The sequence below is a fragment of the Apteryx mantelli genome, chromosome 16 (genome assembly GCF_036417845.1).
Source record: "Apteryx mantelli isolate bAptMan1 chromosome 16, bAptMan1.hap1, whole genome shotgun sequence".
Lineage (NCBI taxonomy): Eukaryota > Metazoa > Chordata > Aves > Apterygiformes > Apterygidae > Apteryx > Apteryx mantelli.
Window position 1 is genome coordinate 17587828 of NC_089993.1, and position 12544 is coordinate 17600371.

General features: G+C 62.3%; 1 protein-coding gene across 3 annotated transcripts in view; it reads right to left on the reverse strand.

The window, feature by feature from the left end:
- Nucleotides 1-3323: 3323 nt before the first annotated feature.
- The window catches only part of FBXL18 (F-box and leucine rich repeat protein 18), a 41286-nt gene continuing 32065 nt past the window's right edge, over nucleotides 3324-12544 (reverse strand). The window contains exons 2-3 of one of the 3 annotated variants that reach the window (XR_010885851.1): nucleotides 10221-10372; nucleotides 3324-4178 (exon numbers count right to left, since the gene is read on the reverse strand). Coding sequence is in view for 1 of the 3 variants with exons in the window: in XM_067306614.1 (XP_067162715.1) it covers nucleotides 4175-4178 (4 nt within the window). In the remaining 2 variants the exon portion in view is untranslated. Of the gene's footprint in view, nucleotides 4179-10220; nucleotides 10373-11616; nucleotides 12016-12544 lie in introns of those variants that run through there. The other 2 variants (XM_067306614.1, XM_067306612.1) reach the window with 2 other exon arrangements.

The following is a 12544-nucleotide window of genomic DNA, read 5'->3' on the forward strand; positions in this document are numbered from 1 at the left end:
AACCCGAATGCCAAACGGGACGGGACGGAGACGAGGGAGCCCGGGAAGCCCTGCAGGGTTTGCAGGCAGGGTGCACGATCCCGGGCGAGCTGAGCCGAGCCACTGCAACCAGAGTTTATCCTCTGCGAGGGACGAGCAAAACCGTCGCGCTGCTGGGGAGGGATCGGTGCAAAAGACCCGGGGAGGGAGCAGAAATCCCATGCCGGGGCCAGCTCGCCGCCACCGCTTCCCAGCTGGCGTCTGGGCTGCGTTTCGCTCCGCCGAAGCCCTGGGGAGCCCGGCCACGGGCCAGAGCGGGGCATCGACCAGCCTGGCGGGGGGCTGAGCGATGCCTCCCTCTACCGCCCCTGATCTGGGGGGGTGGCAGAGCCCCCGGCGGCTTGGCGCGCTCCCCGCCGCCACCGAAACCCAATCCCTCGCTGCCCGGCTGCTCCGGCCGCGCGCCCCGGCTCCTGGCGCAGCATCCCTGCCGCTCTTGAGCAAACAGGCCGGCGCCTCCGGGACGGCCACGGGTTACGTCCGCACCTTGGCTCCGGCTTCGAGACATCCCAGCCCCTTCGTCAGCCCCACTGAAAGCCAGCAGCACACGTGCACGTGCGCGCACATATGCACACATGCACAGTTGCACACGCACATGCACACACATATGCACACATGCACACACACGTGCGTGTGCACACACACGCATGCACACACACACATGCACGTGCTCTCCACAAGCACCAGCTACCTCCTGGCTGCAGGTGACGGTGCTCTCAACTTCTCCTCCCATCTTGTTCCCTCTCTTCCTCCCTTAACACTTGCTGGGGATTTCTTTCCGCCTTCGAGGGTCCTCCTCCTCCTCCTTCTCCTTTTCGCCATCCTTCCTGCCCCGCTCCTCTGCCCCCGGGGATGGAGGAGGAGGAGGAGGGGCGGGGGGAGCTGGGGGAAGGGGAGGAAGAGCCACGGGGCTCTGCCCTTCCCCTCCATTCTGGCACAGCCACCAAGAAGTCACCAGCCGTGGCAGGTTTTGGGCTCCCTGCGGCCCTTGGGGACATGGGGAGCAGCCGCCTGCCTGCTTCGGGCAGAGCTGGCGCTCGGAAAGGGAAGGAGACGGGGCAGGAGTGTTTGGGGGCTCTGCTGGCTTGCGGGAGCGGCGGCCCCGCAGCGCGGGGCACCAAGGCAGCCAGCACAGGGCCACGCGTGAACACGCATGAACACGCGTGAACCCATCCCAGCACGAGCTGGAGGGAAAGGGGCCGCGGCGGCGGAGCGGGCTGCAGCGTGCCTGGGAGGAGCCGAGCGCCGGCCCTGGCGGCCGCGCGATGGGGAGCGAGGAGCTCGCCTCCCTGGCCCGTATTTCTTCCTTTAGCTGGTTTTTAGCAGGGAGCCCGACGAGAAGCGTTTGGGGGCCCGGCTGGGTTTTCCCGCGGGCCGGCTCCGTGCCAGCGTGCGCCCTTCCCCTTCCTAGCGCAAGGCGCTTTCCACCCGCACCTCGAAGCGGCAGGTAGCGGCATACGGGCATCCCGGTGGAGACGCCGGCGACAGGCTCAGGGCAACACGTGGGAGGATGGTGTCCAAAGTGGGATCTGGATCTCCTCCACGGATCCGTCCCGCGGACCGATCCGCCCCCGGCGCCCCGTAACCCCGGCAGCGCCGCTGCGGGACAAGCTGCGGAGACGCGGCACAGAAACCGGAGCAGCATCAGGAGCTAAGACTCAGCCTCCCGGACAGGTATCCACGACAGCCATCTTCCAGCCTAAAAAGGCGGCTACGAAGGGCCGGAGGTGGTTCAGCGAGCGCCTCGGCTGCGGTCCTGCCGGCAGGACAGGACAGCGCCCGCTGCAACGAGGGGCTACAGAAATTGCTACTAATAATCGTAACAACAGCCCTTTAATTTTCTTTCTCTGTGAAAACAAAGCTGCGACGTTTGCAGAAGGTTCTCATTTAGGGAAACATCTGGAGTCAGCGCTTCTCCCCCGAAGGGCAGCGAAGTGCTCAGGGAAACATCAGCCGGCACACGCTCCGGGGGAGGAAGAGGAGGAGGAGGAGGAAGGAGGCGATTACTCAGGGCCCAAGGGGAACGCGCGCGGCACGTTCGTGCGCGGGGTCGGTAACTCGGATCCCGACGCCGAAGGGCAGCGCCGCACCTACGCTGTCCTCGCCTCCTCCCGGGACGGACGGGGACGGTGTCTCTGCTGCGCGGCTCCTGCTCCCCCCGGGCACGGCCAGTGCCTGCGGTCGTGGGACCGTGGCGGCGCGAGGGGACACCCGTGCTCCTGCCGGGCTGCTTGGATGGACGGTGCCTGGGGGACCCCAGGAGGCATCAGGAGCAAGGATGCTCCTGGGCCCCCGGGCCTGGGCACAGGTGGGAAAAGGGCTTCTGCAAAGGCAGTGGGTCGGGGGCCACGGGCTGGTGTCTCAGCCCAGAGTGTTCATCCCGGGCTGAGGGACATGGTGGGATGGGATGGGATGGGACAGCCAGGGGACATCACGCCTTCCTCCAGCCAGAGCCATCCAGGTGCTCCGAGGGCCCTGGGGCAGGAGCCACTCCGCGGCTAGCAACGCCCGGGCACTGGGAAGCCCTTTCTGCCGTGGGTCCCGGTCCTTCCCGAGGGGGCGAAGGGCACCTGGAGCACAGCTCGTGGGACCCTCGGGCCCCGGCGGGACACGTCCCCGTCCCTGCCACCGTGCCTGTCCCGTCCCGTCCCGCGGCTGCGGCGCAGGCTGCAGTGACATCTGCTGGGCTCGCGCTCGGGAAACCCCCGCCGAGCCCCCGCCGCCTGCCGCGGACCCTGCGGCCCGGCCCCGGGAGCGCCGGGCGCCCCATCCCGCTCGCCGCGGCACGACGGGGCTGGACCCCCCCGCGGCGGGTGCCACCGTGCCGCGAGCGGAGCTGCAAGCGCTGCGGGACCCTGCAGCGAGGAGCAGCGCAGCCGCCGCAGAGCCGCTGTGGCCGCGTCCTGCCGACGGCAGCGGGAAGCTTTCCCGACCTCTCCCGGGGACACGAGAGTAGCCAGGCTGGGAACGGGCGGAGAGAGACCCGCGAGGCGCTTGCAGCCGCCGGCACCCAGGCAGCAGCTCGCCCTCGGCTCAGCGCCAGCTCCAGCGCTGCCGCTTCCCACCGTCGAGCCGCCTGGCCACGGCCCAAACCGCCCCGAAAAGCAGCCGGCGCTCGCCCAAGGGACCGGCTTCGAGTCCGGCCTCCCTCCTGCCCGAGCCCCCGCTGCAATCGCGGCTCCGCGACGGCCTTTTTTCTCCCTTTTTCGTTATGCAAATGGCAGCAATCGGAGCTCGCCCCGGCTCTGCCCACGTGAGCCGCTTTATGGCGCTCGCAGAAATCCTTCCTGCGACGCGACGCAACACGACACGAGGGGAATAACAGCAGCTCCGGCAGCATCCCGCTCCGCCAGGGCCCCGGCGCCGCGCGGGAAGCCCAGCCGCGCTGGACCATCTCTGTGTCCGCGAAGACGCTCTCCAGCCTCGGACAGGCCCTTTCGCTGCCGCCCTCGGGGGAAGGACTTTCCAAGGAAGAGTCTCCCCATCTTCCAGGGAGACACCAACCCTGCCGGCAACAGGTTCGCACAAGCTCTCGGGACCGGAGAGGAGGAAAGACTAAGGGAGGGGAACGACGTTAGAAGCGACTCTAAAGCCGGTTGCTCTACCAAGCTGGAAGGGGGCCGAGTCCCCCCCAAAAGGCATCGCCCCGCTTTGGGACTGGTATCCGCGTGGATTCGCTTTGCTGCGGGGTGCTTTTGGCTTGGGAGGGGATCGAGCACCAGCAGAAAGGGGCAAAGCAAAAATCTGCTGTACAGGAAAGCAGCAGCCTTCTAGAAACTGGTGCAGCTTGAAGCTGTCTTTGAAATGACCTAAATTCACTGCTCCGGGGTTAAAAAGCAAAGACAGCTTCCCCCACCACACTAAACACCTGGAAAATGAGCGGGCAGCGGTGACACCTCGGCTGCAGCAGAGGTGCATCCACAAGGGAGCAAGGAGGAGACACCCAGGGCAGCGGGCCCTGCCGGGAATTAAAAGGGACGGAGCAGGAGCGCGTTATACCTGGGTCAGCGACTCCCTGGAGCGGGTTTCAGCTCCGCGTTCAGGGGAGGCTGGAGCCCAGGCAGAGGTCGGAGGAGGTGCAGCAGCAGGATCCCATCTCCAACACGTGCTTCGCCTTTCCGGGGCTCCCAGAATTTCACCTAAGGGACCAGACACAGGAGCGGAAATCAGGAGCAACTCCAGTAAACTCATCACCTTCCTCCTGTTTCACATCAACGCAACAGGCAGGATTTATTCCCAATACCTGCTGTAGTTTCCCACCCCCAGAGGAACATGAAAACTAAGATAAAGATCGGTTCTTCTAATATCGATCTTTCTCCTAAATCTTTTGTTGTTGTTGTTGTTGTTGCTGCTGCTGTTCTGGATGCAAATGGAGACGGATGAGCCGAAGCTGCCAGAGCCCAGCGAGCTCTGCAGGCGGCGGGAGCGAGGAGGGTGCTTTGCTCTCCGTTGCCACCGGGAAGCAGCAGGCGGATCTGGGAGGGATCCGCGCCGGCCCCGCTCTGCTCCGCGGAGGCTATCGCAGGCGTCTCCGCGCAGCCAGGAGAAGTTCCCAGGCAGCTCGTTCAGCCCGGGGGCATCTGTTGCAAAGCGTGCCGAGACGCTTTGTTATATATCGTTTGGCAGTGTTATTACATTTAACAGAGCGAGCATCCTGCAGGAAAACACCCCAGGCCTGAATCCCGTTTCCAGCAATCCCCTGTTCTCCGGCTCCGTCGCCACAGCCTGGGGAGATCCCAGGGCGAGAGCACGTGCGACTGCGGAGCCCCGGCCTGGCTGCGCTTTACGGGGGGCTCGCGGATCGCAAGGGGGGGGGGGCTCCCCCAATTGGATCAGCTCCAGCATGGATCAGCCGCTTGGAAGATGTCCAGCATAAGGCAGCAGGTGAGGAGAGGTGTATTTTTGCAGTCCCAGGAAGACTGGGCAGGAACTGCCCGAACACCTCGAACAGCTCTAGAAGCGGACAGACCTCATCAAACCTCACCCCAGACCTATTTAGATGGACTGAGCAACTCGGTGCATCTCCCTTCGGCCGGAGCCGGGAGCAGGATTGTGCCCGGGCGCTGGAGCCAGGGCGTGAGCCCCGGGGGAGCCACGTGGAAATGGCTGAGTCAGCTCCAGGAAAGTCGCTCCCAGACAGGCCACTTGGCAGGCAAAGGTTGGGAAGAAGCTTTTCTTCCGTAACAGAGCCGAGCGAATAATTCATAGCGGATAAATTATTCACTACGAGTTTAGCCTTCCTCTGGCAGCGAGTCGTCTGCGAGCTGTTAGCAATTATCCCGTATTTATCTGTGATTCAGAATTCTGAGTTAAATTATTCAGACAAGTCGTTCCTGGGCTCGGGAAGAGCCCAGGGAAAGGAGGCGATACATGAAATTACAGAAAAAAAAAAATCATCATCGAGATGAGTTTGTGCCTCAGTAAGACGCGATGTTGTTGCGCATCTGTAGCGCAAGAAATACCCAGAGCTGCAACGGGCCCTGCAGCCAGAGGCAGTGCAGAAACACGCACCGCGGACGGACGGACGGAGAGGAGGCACCAGACCGCTGGGTTTCGATGCAAACGTGCAGGGGCCCAGCTCCGTTTCCAGCCTCGAGCCCCCAAACATCCTTGGGTTTTCGCTTTCCTGGAAACTTCCCTGCCATCAAACTCATCTGCTGGGAGATTCGTAGGGAAGGGCATGGAAGGAAAGCAAGCTCAAGCAAAACAAATTCCAATTGCTGTTTGACCGAATAGCGCCGGCATCGTGCTAATGAGACGTTCCCCCGCCCGGCTCGGCGGCAGGCCTGCGCGGGGGCTCCCCCGACCCACGCACGAGCACGCGCCGTGGGGCAAGCGCGCGTCCCCGCGAGCTCATCCGCAGCCATCCGCTGCCGCTAAACCCAAGGGCTTAACTTCAGCCTCCCACGTGCAAACGAGACCCGGCCTGCAGGGGAGACTTAAACCCAGCGGAGTTTTGGGGAGGGTCGTAAGCATATTGTTTTTCGAGTGAAGCAGAAATTTGCTTGAACCACAGCGCTGCCCGGCGGCTTCGTCCGCTTTTCGTTCTCAGAAGAAAAGACTGATGAATGAGAAGACTCAACCCGCCGCCGTTTGCAGCGCGCAGGGCTGCCGGCCCCAGCGCTTCGTGCCGGCGCCCGCCGCGTCTCCCGAGACGGCCGTCGTCCCTCCTGGCATCTCCTCTCTGCGCCCGTAAGCAGCAGTGACGAACCCCACCGCAAGTTACAGCGCTCCAAACTTCCCAGCTACGGAGAAGATCTTGGCAGCGCAAGTCCTGAGGACACCCGGGTCATCAGACATACCAGCAAGACTAAAAATAGTAGTAGTAGAACCCTAGAATCTCGTAGTTTCCCTCGGGTCTAAGCGGTGAGAGACGGCGGTGCTATCGCCTCTCGCAACGGAAAGCCTCTCCTCAAGCCGGAGACTTCCATAAACTCACGTCCTCCACGGACCAAGACTGTCCAAGTCTCCTAAGTTCAGCAAACTCTTCTCCCCGTGAGCAAACTGCTACAGGCTCAGAATCAATGAAACAGGGAAAAGGAAGAAAAGTGAAAGCAATTTGCATGACTCTTCTCTGACAGATGCTTTGTTGCACAAAAAGGAACACGTTTCCCCCAGCTGTGCTGATATTCCCTGTAATAATAATCATTTCTTCAATTTTCCCTTGAATTACCAGTCATGCATTTTTTAAAAAATAAAATTAAAAAAAAAAAAAGCCATCCCCGGGGACATGCTAATTCGCAGACAGGGCCACCCGGAGAGGCAGGTAAGGGGAGAGGAAGGGATGCACCGCACGTCCGCACCAGCACAGGCTGCGTTCCAGGTGGCCAGAGAGCCGATCCGAAGGAGGAGGAAGCCCGAGGGAGGTTCTTCCCTCCCTCCCTCCGTAGGTCCTGCAGCGATGCCGGGGTCTCGCGCGCTGCCTTCCTCCCTGCTCTCGCCCCCAGGTCTTCCTGCAAGCCATCCCCAGCCTGCAGGCCTTCCCAAGCGGTCCTGCCTGGACCTCCCTCGGGCTTCCTCCTGGGTGCGGGGAACGGTTCTCGGGCTCGGGTTTGCAAGTCTTGCAAAGTTCCCTCCTCTCTGCTGAGGCTGCGCAGGCAGCTTCGAGGGGCAGGAGTTATAAAAAGCCAAGGAAATTAATCCCCGGCAGCGTGGAAACCTGCGCCGGGGCACAACGGGACTGCAGCGCTCCCGTGCTTGCAGCCTGGAGGTCACCCTCCCTTCCGCGCGCGCCCTGGCTGTGGTTTTTTAAGCTGTTTTCAGCACGCCAGGGAGAAGGACCTGGGACTTCAGGACCGATCCCGGCTGCTGCCCCCAGTCGGCTGTGTCCCAGTTCAGCTCTGCGGCCTGCTCGTCGCCCGAGGGACGGAGGGATGGGACGGACGCGGCGACGGACCTCCCTTTCTTCAGAAGAACCGGGCTAGACAAGTGCAAAACAACCTTCAAACAAACCCTGTCTCTTCTTCCTCCAAACCACAACGCGATCGCTATGAAGTGACGCAATGCTAGAGTCCAGCCAGGAAACAACACTCCCCTCTCACGGCATCTCCCGTTTGCAGCTTCCACCGCAGAGGACATTTTGCAACAGCCCCGGGAGGCAGGCGAGCGTTGCCGGCCGGCAGCAGAGCGGCCAAGCAACCTGACCAAATGCAGCTCCCAGACTTCTGCCATCCAGCTCACATTCCCACCAAGTCCGGAGAGTCCCAAGCCCCCTTTTCAGTGTCCCAGGAAGCCAAGAACTTCCTTCACGCCTTGTCTCACTGGTGCATCGTGGGGGCTTGCACCCTCCAGCATCAAAGCTACTGAAAAGGGGAGCCAGCGACCAGAAAGCATTGCTGACCCACTGACCAGTTCACATCGAGCATCTCCTCAGCTACCACGTGGGTCATCGGGTCAGGTCTCTCCAGTGCCTGCTTGCTCCTGCTGTCCACGGCCTTGGCTGTATCCGCTGTCCCCAGGGCACTTCTTGACACACACACAAGCTGGGCATCCTTCTTTCCCTGTGTGTCATCCCATGTGACAGGCACCAGCTCCCGAGATCGCATCCCACTGAGGTGGCTGGATGTCCAAATCTCAGCATCCTAAGCATCCACTGCTGACAAAGCTGGAAGGCCAGGGCAGGAATTGCTCAAGCCTGAGCCTGACCCATGGCCACCAGGAGGCCCCAACAGGACCTTCCAGGGAGACGGGAGGAGGTGGCTTTTCTAATAGCAAGAGAAATGGGATGGATAACCATTTCCAACCCCTCCTCCTTGCTCCATCCCATGCGGATCAGGGCTACCACAGTCCTACACTCACTCATGGTCTTCCCTACTTACTGACTCCTCTTCCACTATCACGCAAACAGGATTTATCTTCTCTCCACCTAAACCACTGTGCCTCCTCGCCCTCTCTGCAAGGCTCCCATTGCACCCGGAGGGGTCCCAGTGCCCACGGGGGCTGCAGCACCATCCCAGAGACCCAGAGGTCAACACCTGAACATCTTTACCCTGCCTATCCGGTCATTCTTTTTGCTCTGGCGTTGTGCCTGCAAAGGGCGCTGGACATCGGGGACGCTGGCCCCAATGCTGGCTGGTGCTCCACCAGTAACTCCACCGCTCGTGGGGCAACCCAGAGCAGCCCAGCCCGGCCCCTTCCCGAAGGTGGTCTGCCCCATGGACGCCCCATCCGGGGCAAGAAGGCTCCCGGCAGCACACGGGGTCCCGGGGCTCTGCTCGGCCACCAGAATCGCATCTGCCTGCCCGCAGCCCGGCCAGGCTGGGAGGTCGCCCTTTTGCCGAGGGGTGCTCCTCCTCGCACCGAAATATTCCGCCCGGGAAGAAACCGCTGGAGAGCAGCCCCCCGCGCGCGCGGCTACGAGGCGAGCTGCCCCACGGCGCGGGAGCCGGCGCGCAAAGAATGCGCCGCGTCAGCACTTCGCCGGCAATAAATAACGGAGGAATGCGGCGGTTCTGGCTCCGAGGATTTGCCAGACTCTCCCTCGAAGATGAAACGAGGGCTCTGAAGATCCTTGCGCGCTCGTCCTTGCAGAGCTCCCCCCTCCCCCAAAGCCAGGCCCCGGGATTACAGCAGCGCGCGCCTGGAAGGGGGCTGCCCTGGAGCTCGTGCCCTTCCCTGCAAGGCACCGACATGGAGCCGGCTGGGTGGAGAGAAGGTCGGGAGGTTCCCGAGCAAATTCCCCAGCACCCCGGGTGCACACCGCTCCGGGCAGCTCCGTCCCACCAGCAACGGTGCCTGGCTGCTCCTGCAGTCTGGCTGCCCGCGGAGCCGAGCCTGCCGGCGTTCCCGCTCGCCCGGCTCCGTGCTGGGAGCTGCTGCTCGCACGCACTCACGCTCCGACACCTCCAGCATCTCCTCCTGCCCCAGGAGGGACCAGGGCAGAGTGACAGGGGGGCCAGGGAGGTGGCGGGGAGACGGGCCACGCGCGGCCTCGGGAGGGCTCAGCCCAAACCCCCGGCAGGGAGAGGGCCGGGAGAAGCTATGAAGAAAAAGAGCTCCTCCTCCTCCTCGCCTGCCGAAGGTGCCGCATCTCATCTCTCCCGGCATCCCTTGGCCTGGAAAAGTAACCAGGCAGCACACGGATTGGCAATGCTTGCGGAAGGGGGGGCCGGGGGGTCTCGCCTCAGGCACAGGTCTGAGAGCTGAGAACCTCAGACTCATCTCACTTGTGTCTTCAGCAGGCTCCAGCCTTTGGGGTGGGGAGCAAGGGGCCTGACAGCTTCCCACAGTTAGCGGGGCCAGCTTACGGAGGCCGCAGCGGAGTTGTAACTCCCAGCAGAGCTGCCAGGAGCCGGGCGGATTCCCGGAGCCACCACGGCCCCCGGAGAAGGGGAGGAAAAGCCTGGTCCACAGGAATCTGCCTTGGGCACGGATCCCCCTGCTCTCCTCTGCGATCCCAGCCCTCCTCGCTCTTCCACAGGGCAATGGGGACGTCCCCGGAGCCACGGCCGAGGCCGCGGGCTGAGAACGGGGCTGCGCTCGATGCGCTGCCGGCTGAGTCACCGCCACGCGGCGGCCTTGGCCGAGCCTTCAGCTCGCCCACGGCTTAGTCACGCCGGCTGCAAAACCCGGGCAAACGGCGAGACCTTGCCGGGGAGGAAAGCGGCTGCCGCCCTGCGCCGAGCTGCTATAAATCACCAAAAAGAAAGAAAAGAAAGAAAAAAAAAAATGCAGGCACCTACCTCCCGTCTCCCCGGCTGCAAATCTCCAGGAGCAGGAACCGGAGCGGCTCATGGGGGAGGCCGCCTGGCCGGGCCGGAGCGGGGGCCTTGTGCAGGCCACGTGGGGCTTCGCGCTGCCGCGTCGGATGCCGGCCGGCCCTCCGGCACCTGCCCTGTGCGGGAAAGGGGACACCTGGTTAATGGGAACCGCCGGCAGCGCTCGCCGCCTTATCAGATGGGCACGGGGCGCCCCGCGCCTGCCGAGCGTCACGCCACCCCCGGCGCTTGCTCCGACACCGCTGCTAATCGCTGCCGGAACGGGCAGCATAAGGGGACCCGCGGCGCCGAGCCGTGAATCGCGGCACACCGCGGCCGAGCGAGCCCCCGGCACGGCCCTTCCCGCGCCAGCACCAGCCCCGCTCCCTTCGTCCTGCCGGGGCGGCATCTCCGCACCTATTCCTGCCTCGCCGGCCAGCAGTTACCTAAGCAAAATCCCTCTGTCTGGATGCAACCTGTTTGTCCTTTGACTGTTTGCTCAACAAACCACCGAGACCAGACAACCGCAATGTTTCCCTCACCGTTCCAAGGGTTCAAGGAATTTCTGACACCTCTGTGCTCCGGGAACCTCGTGCTTTCCGGGAGGACAGCAGCCCCAGCTGAGCACACGAGGGCTCGTTGCACAAACGGCTGCCCAGGCACGGAGCAAGGGCTGCTGCTCCTGTCCCCCGCACCGCTCACAGGCGGGTGCAGGAGACACAACCGCAGGGCAGTGTTGCCATCCCCATTGGAAAGGGGGAAAGGAGGCAATTAAGGAGCGTGTCCAAGGACACCCAAAACGCGCTGCGTGTGTATTTTGGTCACGGAGCATTTCGGGAACTGCAGTAGGAAGGACTTCAGCCCAAAGGGCAGCCTGGAAGTCACTGCTGCAGCGCTCTGTATTCACGCGACGGCAGCTCCGAGCTCTCTGAGCGAGCCTCCAACCTCGCTACATTAAAAAAAGAGAGAAAAAGGGAGAAGAATTGAGCGTGGGTCTCTGCCCCGTCCCATCCCCGCCGAGGCAGACACATTAGCCGCTGCAGCTCCTGCCGCCTGGAGCCGCCTTCCCAGGCTTCCCCATCCCAACAAATCCTCGGATTTCATCAGAAAGCGGCAAGAATTCATCTCTGCAGCACTGCCCCCTCGCCTCGCCGCCGGTGCTCATTACCCGGCTGCTATTCCGCTCAGGTCCTGCTAGCGGGCTCGTCACCATAGCACCGGCGCGGCGGCTGCGGCACAGCCAGCGGCGGCACGAACAGCTGCCGCGTGCTGCTTCCCTCGTCCTTCCCGGGAGGCGCAAGCATTCAGATTGGAAATGCGGATGCCCCAGTTTAGAGCCAGCAGCCCATTTTGGCCACTCTAAGCGCATGTCGGGCTGAAGCAAGGCTTTGCTAGGTGTTTGCATCAAAGAAGGCATCTTGCACTGAGAGCAGAAGGTAGTGATCATGCTCACGATGGTCCGTGATCCCAAAGCAGCTCCCTCTTCCGCAGCGTCCTCCAGGAGCGGTGACAGCACCACACAGGTGGCTGAGCCCAGGTCATTTTTGCTGGGATGAAACATCACCGCGGCCACGCAGAGCATTTGCAAACATCCAAACCTGGCACAGCGCAGCAGCGAGGCACCAGGAGCAATAAGTCAAGCACAGCAGCACACACCTCCAGCCCAGCTCTTCAGACTGGCCCCCACCACCACCGTTGCACAAGGTTCACCACCGCCCGGCCGTTCTTCATGCCCCAGCTGATCTTATCCAGGCACTGGGCAACGCTGGTGTTAGCACAACTGCAGGTGGAGAAGGAGAAAGCGAGCTGTGAGTCAGCTCCGCAGGGCCAGCACGCACAGAAAGGAGATGCTTTGGAAAACTGCTCCCTAGGAAATACGGATAGTTTTTCAGCGACTACAGAAGCCCTAAGTGAAGCCAGCCCGAGGAAAGCAGGTATTGAAGGCTCCTTTGCTTCGTTCTGCTCAGACACCACACGCCAGCCCTGTCCCCAAACTGAGACTGCTCTTCTCTTTTTCCTTTAACAAAAACAATCTCAGACAAAACCTGCATGAAAGGAATTGCAGGAGGTGCCCAAATCAACGCGCAAGGTGGCACGCAGGAATCCTGCGCCTTGCTCCCGCTGTCAGCCACTCTTTGCTCCCTTATCGCACACTTACTTTGTGGATACAATATCACACCTGACTTTTTATTCCTGCTTTGAGAGGCAAGCTCCAAGCTGGTGAGGGAACAAAGCAGGCTGTTGTTAAAGCCCATCTTTTTCCTTGTGGCACTCCTAGACAACCAACACAGTAGGTAGACCCTACAGAT